Source organism: Spea bombifrons, chromosome 5 (assembly GCF_027358695.1).
Source record: "Spea bombifrons isolate aSpeBom1 chromosome 5, aSpeBom1.2.pri, whole genome shotgun sequence".
Classification (NCBI taxonomy): domain Eukaryota; kingdom Metazoa; phylum Chordata; class Amphibia; order Anura; family Pelobatidae; genus Spea; species Spea bombifrons.
In genome coordinates, this window is record NC_071091.1 from 62,615,510 (window position 1) to 62,629,915 (window position 14,406).

Below are 14,406 nucleotides of genomic sequence, written 5' to 3' on the forward strand. Positions count from 1 at the left end.
ATATATCTGTTTTTCCTCCCCATTCATTCTATTGTGGACCCAGCTACACTAGCGTATATCATTTGCGTTTATGCCCGATTTCCCCCCCCCTTCTCTCTGCCATAGTAATGATGAGCCCGATTCTTGACCAATTCCCATTAAACACACCATACATTTGTTGCATATTTATTTTGTTTTGTTTATTGTTCACCCTTATCCCCCCCCCCCCGAACACATAATCCTCCGGGGTAGGCTAGAAGAGACCTGGGAGGACGATCCGATCCCTTGGAGCATAGAGGAGAAAGATGTGAATTCGAACTGCACCAGACATAGGAGACACGATGAGACGCATGATGACGCGACATCCTCGATCTCCGGGTTCCGAGTAGACGCACGGAACTAAAATTCTACGAACGTGCTATCCGGGGGAGCATATAAAGAAGGACTTCACGGACAGACGCACATACCTCCTGAGGAAGCCACGAGATATTGGCGAAACGCGTAGAGGACCTTTATACTTACAGGACATTTGACTTCATATCTATTTTTAATCGTTTTTATTGATTTTTACTCGACTTTTTAAAGATTCACTTTTTTAGCACATTTATTTATTTTTTGTACTGAGGAGTTGTAATCATACTTTTAGCATCTAAGGGAATAGTCCCAAAATAAATTATTTACTTACTTATATATCCTTTTCAATCATGCTTTATACATTATCTTTCCAGTAATCATGAATTGCACATAACACACACTGAATACCTATTATCCATCGAGCACTACCAGATTTGAATTATTATTTGCACCTGCACTTTAAAAAGTTTTTTCAACACTGCCATTGGAACCCAGAGGATTCATCTCACTAAGATCCAAAGACCTTGAAGTTCATCAGGATCCAGATCCAGAGCTGCAGCCAACATCAGCACAACTCCAGGATATACAACAGATAAGCCCGAGACATCTGCTTAAATGTGAGTGCATCCCACCATTGCGTGTACATCTATATAGAAAGATATCACCCTATGGTAGATTTCTGTTTTATATGTTTCATGATATGGATGGATTGACACACACACCAAGGAGTTGACTCTGGAGGCTTTAAAGGTCATACACATTGTGAGTGTAACCATTGAAGTATAGCCCTGGGCTTCCATAATAGCGTTACTGTACTACACTATATTTTATTTTTTATCTGTTTCTATCGAGCTACACGAGATCGTGAATTTCAAGCGCCCCTTGACAGAAGTCTTGCTTGTTCCTAATAATCCTATATGCAGGTACATGAGCCCTTACACAGGGAAATGCTACACATATGAGCCCTTATACACACGTGTGTATGTATATGTGTGTATACTGTATATCTGTAATAAGACAGACTTGGGTAACTAAATGAGTAACGCAGTATTTGATAGCACTATTTTCAAGCCAGTAACGGCTTTTTAAAGCTAAATTAACTGCAAAACGCTCACTTACCTTCACTATTATATGTAATTGATTGATAACCATTGTTACATCCTAGAGGCCATTTTACTGGCATTTTGGAGTAAATTTAAGTCAATTTAATTTTGCATTATACCGCAGTTAGCTCTTAAGGCTGAAAAACATTTGGTTGGAAGTATATACCGTGCATTGTTGCAAACGTCAGGTAATACAGAACCTGTTGCTTTACAGTAGCATGTATACCATGTTGATTTGGCACCCTCAGATTTTCCTTTCATTTTAAAACAATTTGCGTGCGTTTACATTTTGCAATGAGCATAAACAAAAGTCAAAGTCACACTTTAATTAAGGTTGGAATATATTTGTCCCAACCCGTACTTAGTCCAGGACAATTGTATCTCAGTTTTCTAGAGCTACAGCTGAAAATGCAGTCAAGGTGAAAATTCTTCATACTCTCACTCAGAGTTGCTTGGTACCCTCAAGTAAGACTATAGACCCAAAATGTTGGTTACAAATAGATGTAAGAAGTATTATCCCATCCACTGTGTCCATGGCACCAGGGGTTTATTATCTAGTAATAATAATAATTTCTCAATATACTTATTGCATCATAAGGGCCTTTGCCATGTGCCTCTGGTACTAACAATAACTGCACTTGGAAACCATGCATACTATGCACATTTTACACCTACCTATAGAACGAGATAAGCATGTCACCATTTAAATCTGGCAAGCTCATAAAGCCACCTCCTCCAGATCACTGCAACTTAATGCCTTGCATTAAAAATGTTAAATAGGCTTCATTATACAACATTTGTTTGGTTTAATAAACCCAGTCTTAGCGAAATGATAATCCTCCAGCTGTTGTAGAAATGAATGTGATAGTCTGTTGGCCATGCACCTATTGGTTCACCAATTACAACAAACCTTATGTAGCATCATTGGAGCTGTAGTTCCAACACTGTTGGACACCATACTCAACAGATCTATAGCCACCATTTATCACACCTTGACCAAGACTGTTGCATCTTCAACCGAAAGTCCTATTATCTATATAATGTGTTAGGACATGCATACATGTTTCTTGCCCAATAAACACATCATTCAGCATGTTACCAACCAGTACTTATTACTACAGAAAAAATATTGATTTGCTGTCTGTCTACAACCTAAACGTCACTAAATGTGTAATAAAACGGAATTTGTCAGCATGTAAAAAAAGTTATAAAACCAGATGTGACAGACAGTGCAATGCATTTTAATCTGTTAAAAAGCAATAACTGGTGTGAAATATCTCTTTACAGACATGTGAAAACAAATACACCCAAACAGAAAGCAACTCTGGGAAATGTAAAATGGAGTATAGTCTTCTCCCAAAGATCCACCCTCAGTATAACATATAACTATTAACTCTCAGCCTACAAGAGGAGTCCCTGCATCTGGACAAACAGGCACACCCATGCCTTCATTAAATCCCAAACTAATGCAGGAGCTTCATTGGCATCATGATCACAGCTGGATGGAGTCCAAGTTTTTTGACTAACTCCCTTTTCCTAGCTGCAGATAAAGTTTTATTGTTACCTTTAACATATCTTGCTTAGCATAGGTAGCTTTAGGCACACCTGGCGGCCTTCTGTCTGGTGGGAACCCCAGGAAAATACTTGATATTACTGTGGGCCAAAGGTAGTACTTCTCAAAGGATGGATGCAGGTACTGTCCAAAAGCGATCAGAATTCATGGCAGCCTACACAGCTTAGAGAAGGAACTATTGTTGTTGGAAATGTAATTCTGAAGATGAGGCTACATCTGATATTAGCAATGTTTTGACTGTTCTATGGCCACAGTAGTTTTCTAAACCACCAGGTACTTGGTCACTCACAGTCACATATGGTTAGACTCCTTGATAGTTTACAGATCAGTAAGGTCCAATGTAGACAAAGGAGTACGTGTGACCTTATGTTTGGGTTTCTGGGGAAGGCACTCAAGTCCTTTAACTGTAGTCTACGCAAGGCTATACCATGAAACAACCGATCTATCAACCAGGAGTGACAGTATTGAGAATCAGTTCCCTCTATGGGAAAGGATTATGAGACTGCTTTTCATTCAGCACTTCCAGAAATGACTACGAACCTCTGTGTCTGACACCAAGGCTGATGTGGAGCAAATAACTTTCCGAAACAGAGGATCTTTTTCCCATTGAGGTAGACGTGCTTTTGAATGTTTGGTGTGGTGTGCACACCTAGGGGTGTGTTGCAGCATTATTTAGATAAAACAAGAATGATGTTTGAATCGTTTACAGACTTTAACCTGAAAACCACACCTCTTGTATATACGCCAGCTATAGATGAAAAATTGCTCACAGTTTCATTTTTGTCCTGTTATGACATGTTTTTCCTAAGTTCCCATGAAAACAAGTTCATATTCATGTCTTCGGAATGGTGCAGTTTTATGTGGGATACATTTAAAAGAAAGAAGAAAAGGTTCTAATATAAAATTAAAGAAAATATTACTTTGTACTTTATTAACATATGCATTTCTGGGTTGAATAAGGAAAGTCATTTTATCAATATGCAAAATATGTTTTTAAATATATTTTAATTAACATTTAAAAAAAACAACAATGACATATTCAGGGCATGGTTATCAAAATATTTTCTAAGAAAACCAAAATGTACCTGTCTTTGCTACTTCATTTAATGTATTTGTATTTATTTTAAGGCTTAACTGTCTCTTTGGAACTTCCCATTACATACAGACATGGCTCTCACATGGGTGTTGTAAAATCAACGCGGCTTCGAGGGAACAAAATCTTGCTTTGCATTGATGTAAATAGTTGGCCTTTGGCAGCAGGTCCAGAGAGGCAGCCACATAACATGGGGCAAATCGCCCCATTGTGTTTGGCCGACTGCTTTGAGACTTCTTTTCTCTCTGGCCAAGTAACACTATGGAGGTCTGTGTCTCCGCGGAATTTTTCCTATGCAGCTGCTTCATCAGATTTATGACTAGTCATGAAAAAAATCTTATGTTCTAAGATGCCTCTTAAAATTCCAGTGTGGTGCATTGCCATTATATGACTGATCTCCAGTCTGTGAGTATGTGAGTTCTGCATAGCATCTGGTGGCTTCTTTCCTATCCAGAACATATCATAAGGTTGCTAGTGAGTCGATTTAAGCCCACTCCTTTGTATATATATATATATATATATATATATATATATACATACACAACGTAAAAGCCCCAAAGGAGAATTATTGCAAATTAACGAGCATTTACAACTGTATTGTAATGTTTTTCTCAATCACTTGAAATGGCTTACAACTTCCTCATGCTCCCACCGGATGTTACTATGAAACAGCCGTGGGTCAAAGTCAACTATGCTTTAGTGAGTATGCTGTAAGAGGTTATCAGTAGAGTGATGTGAGTGAACTCAAGCTGCCTCTGATACATAGTACACAAATAAAAGCATAAGCCAACTGGTAGCTATCCAGCAATTGTTTAACTACAACATCTGTCTACCTGTGCATCTCATAACTGGATGAAGATGACTGTAGATGACACGTTTCCAGCTACTATCACTGCTACTGACACATTTCATGTGGCACAGAACCTGGTTTTGGACCCTGATGGTACGGGAAGATTGTGGCAAAGGGGCCCTGCTTGCTGCAGTGTGATTTATGTATGTGTCTGCACTGCACAGCATGCATACAGTACTTCTTGTGCTGGGTGATGTTGGAGCTCAGATGGGGACTCACTTGATATATGGGACACTCTCTTGTTGCAGGTGTATTTGCAGAGACACCAACAAACTCCATTATATATCAGGGGTGGACGAGCCAGCTTCCTACCTACTGTCATGTGATATGATCAGCGTGTAAGATGTTCATTCCAGACCCCCCCCCATAGCTGCGGGGGACTCTCTGGCAGCCGGTGGGGGGGAGCAGATTGGCATATCTATAAGTAAGGTGCATTATGAATTAAGGGAGGGGCCTTAAAATGGCTATTGGTTTTCCACATTTCTGTTTGTATATAACATATGCTGACTAACTGCATAATAGATTCCAAAAAGATAAAATACATGTATTCCACTCATGTGTATTTCTTCTTTAAAAATATTTTTTTCTTTAAAATAGCACCAAACTTTTAGGGTGCGGCCTATAATCGGGTGCGGCCTATATGGTATATATATATATATTTGTCAGCTTTATAACTGTATGGTAAACCACTCTCTACAATATGTTAATACTTATAAATAAAATACAATACGCACATAAAAGTGAGGCTTTTCCTCTGAGGGCATAGCTTGGAAGAACAGCTGTTTGTAGGGACCGTTCATCATTGGTCTACAATTTTGTTATGTGCAAAATATTACATTTAAAAATCAAATTTTAATCAGTGAGCATTGTTACCGTTCATGATAAAAGACATGAAAACACGTAACTTTTGTGTGTTTTTTACCAAAGGGCATTACATTGCTATAGGTTATTTTCACCTTTTCTTCTCCTGCTGTGAAGAGCTCAGTGGTGCATCCATGATAGCAATGGTGTACACTCTGTCATCCCCACACCCTACATGTCACCCTCCAGCTGTTTCCGATAAGCACAAGCTCACTTTGTTCGTTGACATGTTTTGGTAACTACAATGAAATGGCTTGCATATTTTTGTTTGTTAGAGTATGTGTTTATTTTGTATGAAGCCTCTAGGGTCACTTTCAACATTACCCCGATTAACACTTTCAAACCAGGGCCGGATTAAGACCCTCTGGGGCCTCTAGGTACAGTTTTCACGCCTTCACAAGCCAAAACTGAAATTCACATACGCTCACATAGCCACCCTTACCAGTCCGGCTCCACATGTTGCTATTGCTATAAGAGATGCTATTATTACATTGGCAGTACAAAACGTAATAATCCATTAAACACTTTTTATTAATTCCTTAATAAACGCCAAATGCGTAAAAAACATTTTTAGAATTTCTGGTTTATTAAGATAAATATTTTTTAAAATCATCTGTGAGTACATGTAATTAGAGCTGTTTCTAGAGTGTGTGCAACCCACGGCAAATGTAAATTTGTGAAAGCCGCTTATGGGTCCATTTAGCAACACCTGCCATAAGATGTTATATGGTTTTGTTGAGCAGCATAAAATGAAAAGATAAAACTATGTGAGACTTTATATCAGGAGGCAAACTGAAGCAAATCCGAATACAGGTAGCACCAGTTTTTGGGGTTTTATGGGATGAAGATTTCTCCAACTAAGTTTCCCATGGCCATCTTTAGGTGCCTTCCATTCCAGCCCAACCTTACAGAGTGGAGGTCATGCAACTATCAGCACAGACCTAACACATCCTCTTCATATCATAACTAGGAGCACTTCAGAGGTGCACAAAGTGTGAGGGAGAAAGCATTAGGAGCATAGACCTCCACAGGACTATGGAAACTAGTGAGAGGGCAAACGGTACACTGGCCCAATACAGAATATAGTACTTGTGGGAGTGCAGAAGGGCATTTCTTTAGACAGACTCCATTATGGGTGTATGATCAGGAATGGGAAAGTCAGCTTCCAATTTCCTGTCATGTGACAGGATAAGCCAGTAAGAATCTGCTTCATTGGTCAGATGTTGCAGTCAGTGAGAGTGGAAGCTGCATGACTGCTTGTGAGATAACGTTACTGTGTCAGGATCCCCAGCCAACAATGTGCAGTAATAGGAAGAGATACTGTTTCTCAATATTCGGTATTTTTCCGCAGGGATGTGCAGTTTATATCACCCGATGCCCGGGACATGCAGTTTTTTTTCCTTTTTCAACTGGATTCTCCTCTCCAGCAGCTGGTGGACGTCTTTGCGATGCGCTTAGACAACCTCCGCTGCTGGCACTTCCGCGGGGGCTTCTCCATCATAGAAGCCCCGGCGGAAGTGCCAGCAGCGGAGGTTGTCTAAGCGCATCGCAAAGACGTCCACTGGCCGGCCCCGCTAGACACCAGGGAGTCTGGGGGTGCATTGGTAGGTCGGGGAGGGGGGTGGCCCTTCTAGGAAGCAGAGTGGCATATCATGGAGGCAGAGTTGCATATCTGGGGGGTCAGAGTGGCATATCTGGGGTGATAAAGCATATTAGGGGCAGAGTGGCATATCAGAGGTTATAAAGCATATCTGGGGGGCAGAGGGGCATATCAATAAGTAAGGTGCATTATAAGGGGGAACCTTAAAATGGCTATTGGTTTTCTGTTTATATATAACATATGCTGACTAACTGCATAATAGATACCAAAAATGTTAAACTACATGTATTCATGTTCATTAGATAAAATACTGTTTTTTCTTTAAAATAGGACCAAACTTTAAGGGTGCGGCCTATAATCGGGTGCAGCCTAAATTCAAGCCAATACGGTATATTATGTGATTATACCCAGTATGTGTTTTATAACAGTTTCTAATTGTGTTGGTCTGATGCTCTGCTATCATCGTTTCACCTATTTTCTGCACCTGTATATGTATAAGATTATGGCTTTGTGGTTATCTTCTTTTAAAACACAGAGGGTAATGGGATACTGCTGAATACAGTCTGAAATATATATATTTTTTTAATGGACTAATGCTACTTTGATCTCATAGATATATACCCTCAGTCTTCAATGGTTTAACATACTTTATATTCTCTGCCATGCACTATAATTTATAAACACTATTTTGCTTCAGATTGCTACTGCTGCCATGTTTTACCCCTCTTTTTGTCTCAATTACCAATGGTATTCCTTTTAGATTGTAAGCTCACAAGCGGTATGCCCTGATAAACCCACCACTCTTGCCAGAAACGGTTAGACTGGAAAATCACAGTCAGGGTCCTCTATGTCTGTTGCATGTATGTAAAAGTGGGTCTTTGTTATGTATATGTTAACAGCCCCATATTTAAATTGTACAGTGCTGTGAAATGTGTTAGCTCTTAATAAAGAATAATAATAATAACTACAACTCCCTAAAGCAATGTATTATCAAACACAAGATAACCTCACCCAATGAATGGCATTCCAAAGAAGGCTAGTCCTCTAAAATATGCCAATGAAAAGATTGAACATCTGAATACTTCTATCGTAGGTCTATGTGGTAAGGAATGCTCAGCTTCTTGGTAAATTGCTGGTTTGTGGTGATGCAAAATAACATATTTGCAATTGCTAGCTTAATTAGTGTATTGCATAATTTTCCTTTGACACAAACATTATAAAAATCCTTAGCGTCTTTCAACATGCAGCCCAACATTTTTATAAAAGTATATAAAATAATTATTATAAACAGATTACAAAACGCAGAGCCTTGATTACTGCACCCTGTATAAATGCAACCTACCATATATCAGTGCGACCCATCACAAACAGGGCCCTTTTTAATATTTATTGGAACCTGGTGAGACATCCTCGTGCCCCCTCATAATCATCCCCAGAGTCCATTTGTCTTTCACTATGAGACACCCCTTTTTTTCCTTCCCATGTAGTTCAGATATAGATGGACTGAACAACACATACAAAAACAACATTGCAGGTATAGATCAACTGAATAAGACATGGAAGCAAAGCATTGAAGGTACAGAGCACCTAGATTGCACACACATGGAATTGCCCTAGCACCCAGATGCAACCCACAGGATTTACCCAAGCACCCATGTTACACAGACACCAGACTTGCCTAGATTGCATCCATGGGATTTACACAGAATCTTTGATCTCCCCAGCCAGCACTTCTGGCAGAGCTATAGATAGGGGAGTGCTGGCACCTTCTGGCCCAGGGGGCAAATAGAGCCCATCAGCCCCCCCCCACATAAGCACTTGCACATATATATGTATATATATATACACACACACACTCACCTTAACACAAACTTACATGTACTCCTTTACACGCACTTACATACTCATGCTAACACATTCACGCTCACACACAAACCCTTACACATACATGCTCACACACACACATACATCCACTCTCATTCTAACATGCATACATTCATTCATAAAGGCTCCTTCTCACCATCATCCTTTACCCAAGTCACAGTTTTCTTTTACTCCAGGATCACGTAACCTTGTGTTAGATGACCCCGCTGTGTTTACAAAGGGTCAGTTTGACCTGAACCGGTTAACCAAGTCAGTGCTGGTATGCAAAGCAATTTGTGTATCAATGCTGGAGTGCAAAACTTCTGTCTGAGTGTGTGTAGTTAACCACTTTTCAGTACTGGAGTGAAACACATAAGTGTCTGTATTTAACCTCTCCAATACTAAAATGCAAACTTGTGAATATGAACATATAATGTAAAAATTTGCTAAGAAGATGAGTGGATGAGAGCTAAATTTTGCAACCTTATGTTTAGGGCAGCCCCCAGGTGAAACACGCCACTGAAGAAAACAAATCTTAATACATTCAAACTAGCCACCATTCAGCAGTTACATTTACTTTCGTGAAGAATTGTTGTGAAGTGGAAGATAACACTATATCTTTCAATAAACTGATTTAAAGTAATGCTGTTTTAGAAAACGATTAAAAATAAATCTATGGTTGTAATTCCCCTTTAAATTTTCAATGTCATCTGAATGAAGCTGAACAACTGCCTTTGATTTGCATACTGTTTTGTCTGCTTTCCCTATAAATATCTCTGAAGAAAAATATTTTAGCAACAGCAAGTATCTATGAATTTGCATGTGCAAGAAGGTCTGCTAAATGATTTGTAAATGATTTTCTTTTATATTCATTCTGTAAACATTAAAATGCCATCAATTTTAGTGGATAATTGTGGATAATTTCTCGGGCAATGTGCTTTAACATCTGTCCCAACACTTACATAATATCTCAATGTTTGTTAATGATGCTGGAATAACCCATACAGTCATCTCCTAATCATAGATGAAGTCATTGACAGGAGTTAAGCTATGGCGTTCTTTGTGTCATGGAAATTCATGGGGGCTAAAAGCTTGGTTTGTAATTATGATTCAAAGGAGTGGTTTTGGAGTCTTCTTATTACATATTACTCACAGCTACTATAATGCTTTCTACTGGTATTCACACCCCATGTTATTAACGCTTCTCCCGACCATGTAAAACAAAACCGCATCGCCCAGTATATAACCAAACATGGAAAAAGAGGGAGACTGGTTAAACTACTATTTTGGTTAAACTACCATTAGCTACTGGAACAGAGTTGTACCATGTTAGTCATAGAAAGAAAGTAAATTGATGATACCTTTTTTGGCTAACTTTATGAATTATGGATAGTTTTTGACTATCTAGCCCAAATTTACTGGCTACTGGAACATGAACAACAGAAATATCAAGAGAACTCTAAAGCAGAGGAAGAGCTGATCTACACTAGGAATTTCAGGCATGTCTTTGGGTCACAAAGGAATTAACTTTTGCCTGTTTGCAAACTATGGTGTTTAAGCTCCAGATAACATGGGCGGTTGTTTGCAACACAGGGTCTTTCTGCAAAAGTCAGGGCAGTTAGCAAATATGTATTGTAGTGTAGGCAAGAAATAAGTAGATCTGAGGAATAGCGAAAGGCAAAAAGCCTTTTTCCAACGTTCAGTACAGACATTCAGACATGTCATTCGGAGACAGAAGCAACAGCAAATTTTGGATTATTAGGGGCGTCGCAACAATAAAATATCCAAATCCCAAATAGCCACAAAACAGGAAATTAAAAAAATAAAAAGGGTTACCATTCAACCAGAATAAGATTGCTGCTGCTGATCTTCATGTACTTTGTTAACATCTCCAAATGTTTCTCTAATTGAGGGTGTTCATCTTGACCAGAGGTTATTTGAGAGGAAGCTAAAATACTAAATTCACTTTCAGTAAATAGGTAGTCCCTCAGATGATTCTAAACTATACTTCCGATGACCGTTATCAGCTTTTTTGGCTAGAAAGGTTTAGCAACAGCAAAAGCTCTACTGGCTAACTTATGATCACACCTGGGAACCTGGAGATCTCCCTCATCTGAGGATGCGTGGCTTCATGAAAGCGTGGAGCTGGTCACATATGGGGGGCAGTGCTGCCTCCAAACTGTCTTTAGCCGGTGGAGAGTAGGTGGGAAGTAGCAGTGCATAAACCCCACTGCCCTACCCAGAGAAAGCAGTGGCGAACATGGAGACTCTGAGTCAAACCTGAACAGTTCTCATGCATGCATCTGAATTTTCCTGACAATTGTTCAATTAACAAAATAAAACATAACATTCATAAATATACCACAGACGAGGCTGTGAAATATTCCACATAAATAACTGCTTCAACGTGTGATATTTAGAATGTACCCTCTGGATTCCCAAACACACAAAGCGATGATCTGATCTTTCCAACGTTTCATGACAGATACACACTGTGTAACTCTAGGTCTTCATTTGTTTGTAAAAATCTGCCAGATTATTTTCTGCACCCTTAGGTTTCAATGTATATGAAAATAAAAATTGGATGAAGTGTAGCCAACAGTATTTCTAGTAAAATATTCATCTAACCACCTATCTATCTATCAAAATGTTGGCTAGTGCAATTCATTTATTTATATTAATCAAATTCTTCTCATTAAATTCAACTCATCAAATCAAATTATTTTATTTGGCTGGAGGGAACATTTTCATCCTGGCAGCAGGTAGATTTAGGTGACAAATATATAATATCTTCTTACTCAGGACAGGTTAAGCTATTCACAGATTCCAAGTTTAGGGCAAACCGTGCATCTGATCACACAATGTAGTGGTAACAACACCAAACAAATCCAAAATCATTAAGAAAAAGCTCCCCACTCCCCTTTGGTAAATTCATCCAATATATGTGATTGTACATACATGTAGATTGCACATACAGCCTATGCAGGTGACAGTACACAATATAACACAGTTTGGTCATAATTTAAGGAAAGAATAGTTAGAACAATATATATATATATATATATATATATATATATATATATATATATATATATGTATATATATATATATATATATATATATGTAAGTCCACACATATGCCTTAATTTATTGCTCCTCTGGTGCACCCATAAAACTAGGAGTTCTGCCGGGATTACTATGGCATTTGGGGTTGGTAAGCCTTGGTCTACTTCTGTCCTGGCTCAGCTAGTGTTACATAATCACACAGACACACCAGCTAATATCTATGCCAGACCTTCTGCGCAGCCACTGGGAGCACACTTCTGAAATTAATTAATTTCTAGCAGCTGAGCTCCGCAGTGAAGACAGGCACACCCTTATCCATGCCACTGGCATATTAGCCGGCTAGACAGACGTGCCATTCCCACTGTAGGGTGGAATATTTGGTTCTGGAATTTAGGTGCTCTGCAGAGCCTTTCACATTTTTATAGCCGAGGAACAGCCATTAGGATGACTGGACGCTTTAACCAAAGATGCTTATATCAAATATTTGGTGTCCTATAAAACCCATTCACAATAAGTGCCACCTGTTAAAAGGACACTGCAATGCCCCATGCAGCCCAACTAAAGATGAATACAGGTTAAAGTACTTTGTGAGCACTTTAATATTCTTTCTTTAGCTGAAAGAAATAATGCTCATGTTTAGGAGAAGCTGCAGTACACCGCTCCCTCTATTGTGCGTTTTTTGTGAGGGAAAGTGTTGTCATTTAAATAAATTTGAGTGCTTTCTGAAGCATTTGTGTCAGGGGTCTCATTGAGCAAGCCAGTACCGGAGCTTCCTGCTGGTGACTTGCACCAACTCTTGTCACCTTCTCACCAAGCTGCTTGGCATTGGTCTTTTAGCCCATTCCTGCCTGTGATGTGATGCCCCCGGTTGGCACACATAAAATGCGGCCATTACGGACAAGCGGTTAAGCGCTACAGAGTATAGGAGGTGGTTTGCAGTGCCTGCAGTTGCATAGGACTCAGCTCCTAGTTTTAGTAGTAAATTATATAAAGCAATATTTGCAGAGCTAGAGTATGAATTCAGTAGAAGTAACTTTGCAATGGTCATTACCAATGTGAAAACAGCGTGTAGCAGAAACGCAGGGCTTGATTACGGGATGATTGTTCCCTGATCAGGCGGGGCTGTTAATCTTCAATGAACAATATTTGTTCCTGTTAGCGTGTGCTGCATGCTACAGTATCGGTGCTTTCATGTTGTAAGTGGAAGTCAAATGGACTGGGAAGGAGGGGCACCAGTTAACTCTAAACCCTAGCACACAGCCTAACAAGCCCTGCCTCTAGTACAGGCTGCGTATAATCAGACTGATATGGAAAGTTGTTGGACAATGTCAACTTGTGCTCGGTATAACCCTTTGTATGGCAGACAAAGGTGTTATACAATCCTCTGAGGACTGCTCCGACACTTGAGTTCCGAAGTACGTGAGATGGTTGAGTAATCTTGTCGTGTCGCACATACCTGTCACCTACTACTTAACTCACTCAGTCGTGCCTCCAATAAAATGGTTAAAATACTTGTTAGAATGAACAAATGCGGTAAGATGAGTAGACAGGTACTTTGTGGCTTGTAATGCGGAAGTAATGTGACATTAGCTGTGTGACAGTGGGAGAAAGACACAGATTTGGGGACAAGGTCCTCTCTACCGTACGTTGACCATGCTTAAGAGGTAAGACTCTGACATATTACAGAATGCACCTGTGAACAATCACAGCTGGTACCTGGTAACGTACCTTTGGATGTATGTTGGTTAATTTGATCTTGGTTTGTTAATACAAGATAGTCATTAACGTACAGCTAATTGTGTGCCCTCAAAAAATATAGACTTTGGCCTCAGCCCAGGGAGTGGCAAAGGTGTAGGGATGGATCAATCCTTCAGCTTTCAAACAAATGTTAATTTGTCGTGGTTACGTATTATTATTATTATTGTTGTTGTTTTATTTTGCTTTGGTTAATTGGATACATCTGTTGCTGCAAATAAAGGCTGCAGAGGAATGAATTAAGCTATGACAAGAACATTTTTAAAAGATTTAAAAATTAAAATATGATGGTTTCATTGTCATCACTGG

General features: G+C 39.3%; 1 protein-coding gene across 1 annotated transcript in view; it reads left to right on the top strand.

Moving 5' to 3' along the window:
* Positions 1-13,980: 13,980 nt before the first annotated feature.
* The window catches only part of DSP (desmoplakin), a 35,183-nt gene continuing 34,757 nt past the window's right edge, over positions 13,981-14,406 (top strand). Inside the window, exon 1 of the mRNA XM_053468178.1 lies at positions 13,981-14,006. Within this exon, the coding sequence (XP_053324153.1) occupies positions 13,996-14,006 (11 nt within the window). The 5' untranslated portion in view covers positions 13,981-13,995. The remainder of the gene's footprint in view (positions 14,007-14,406) is intronic.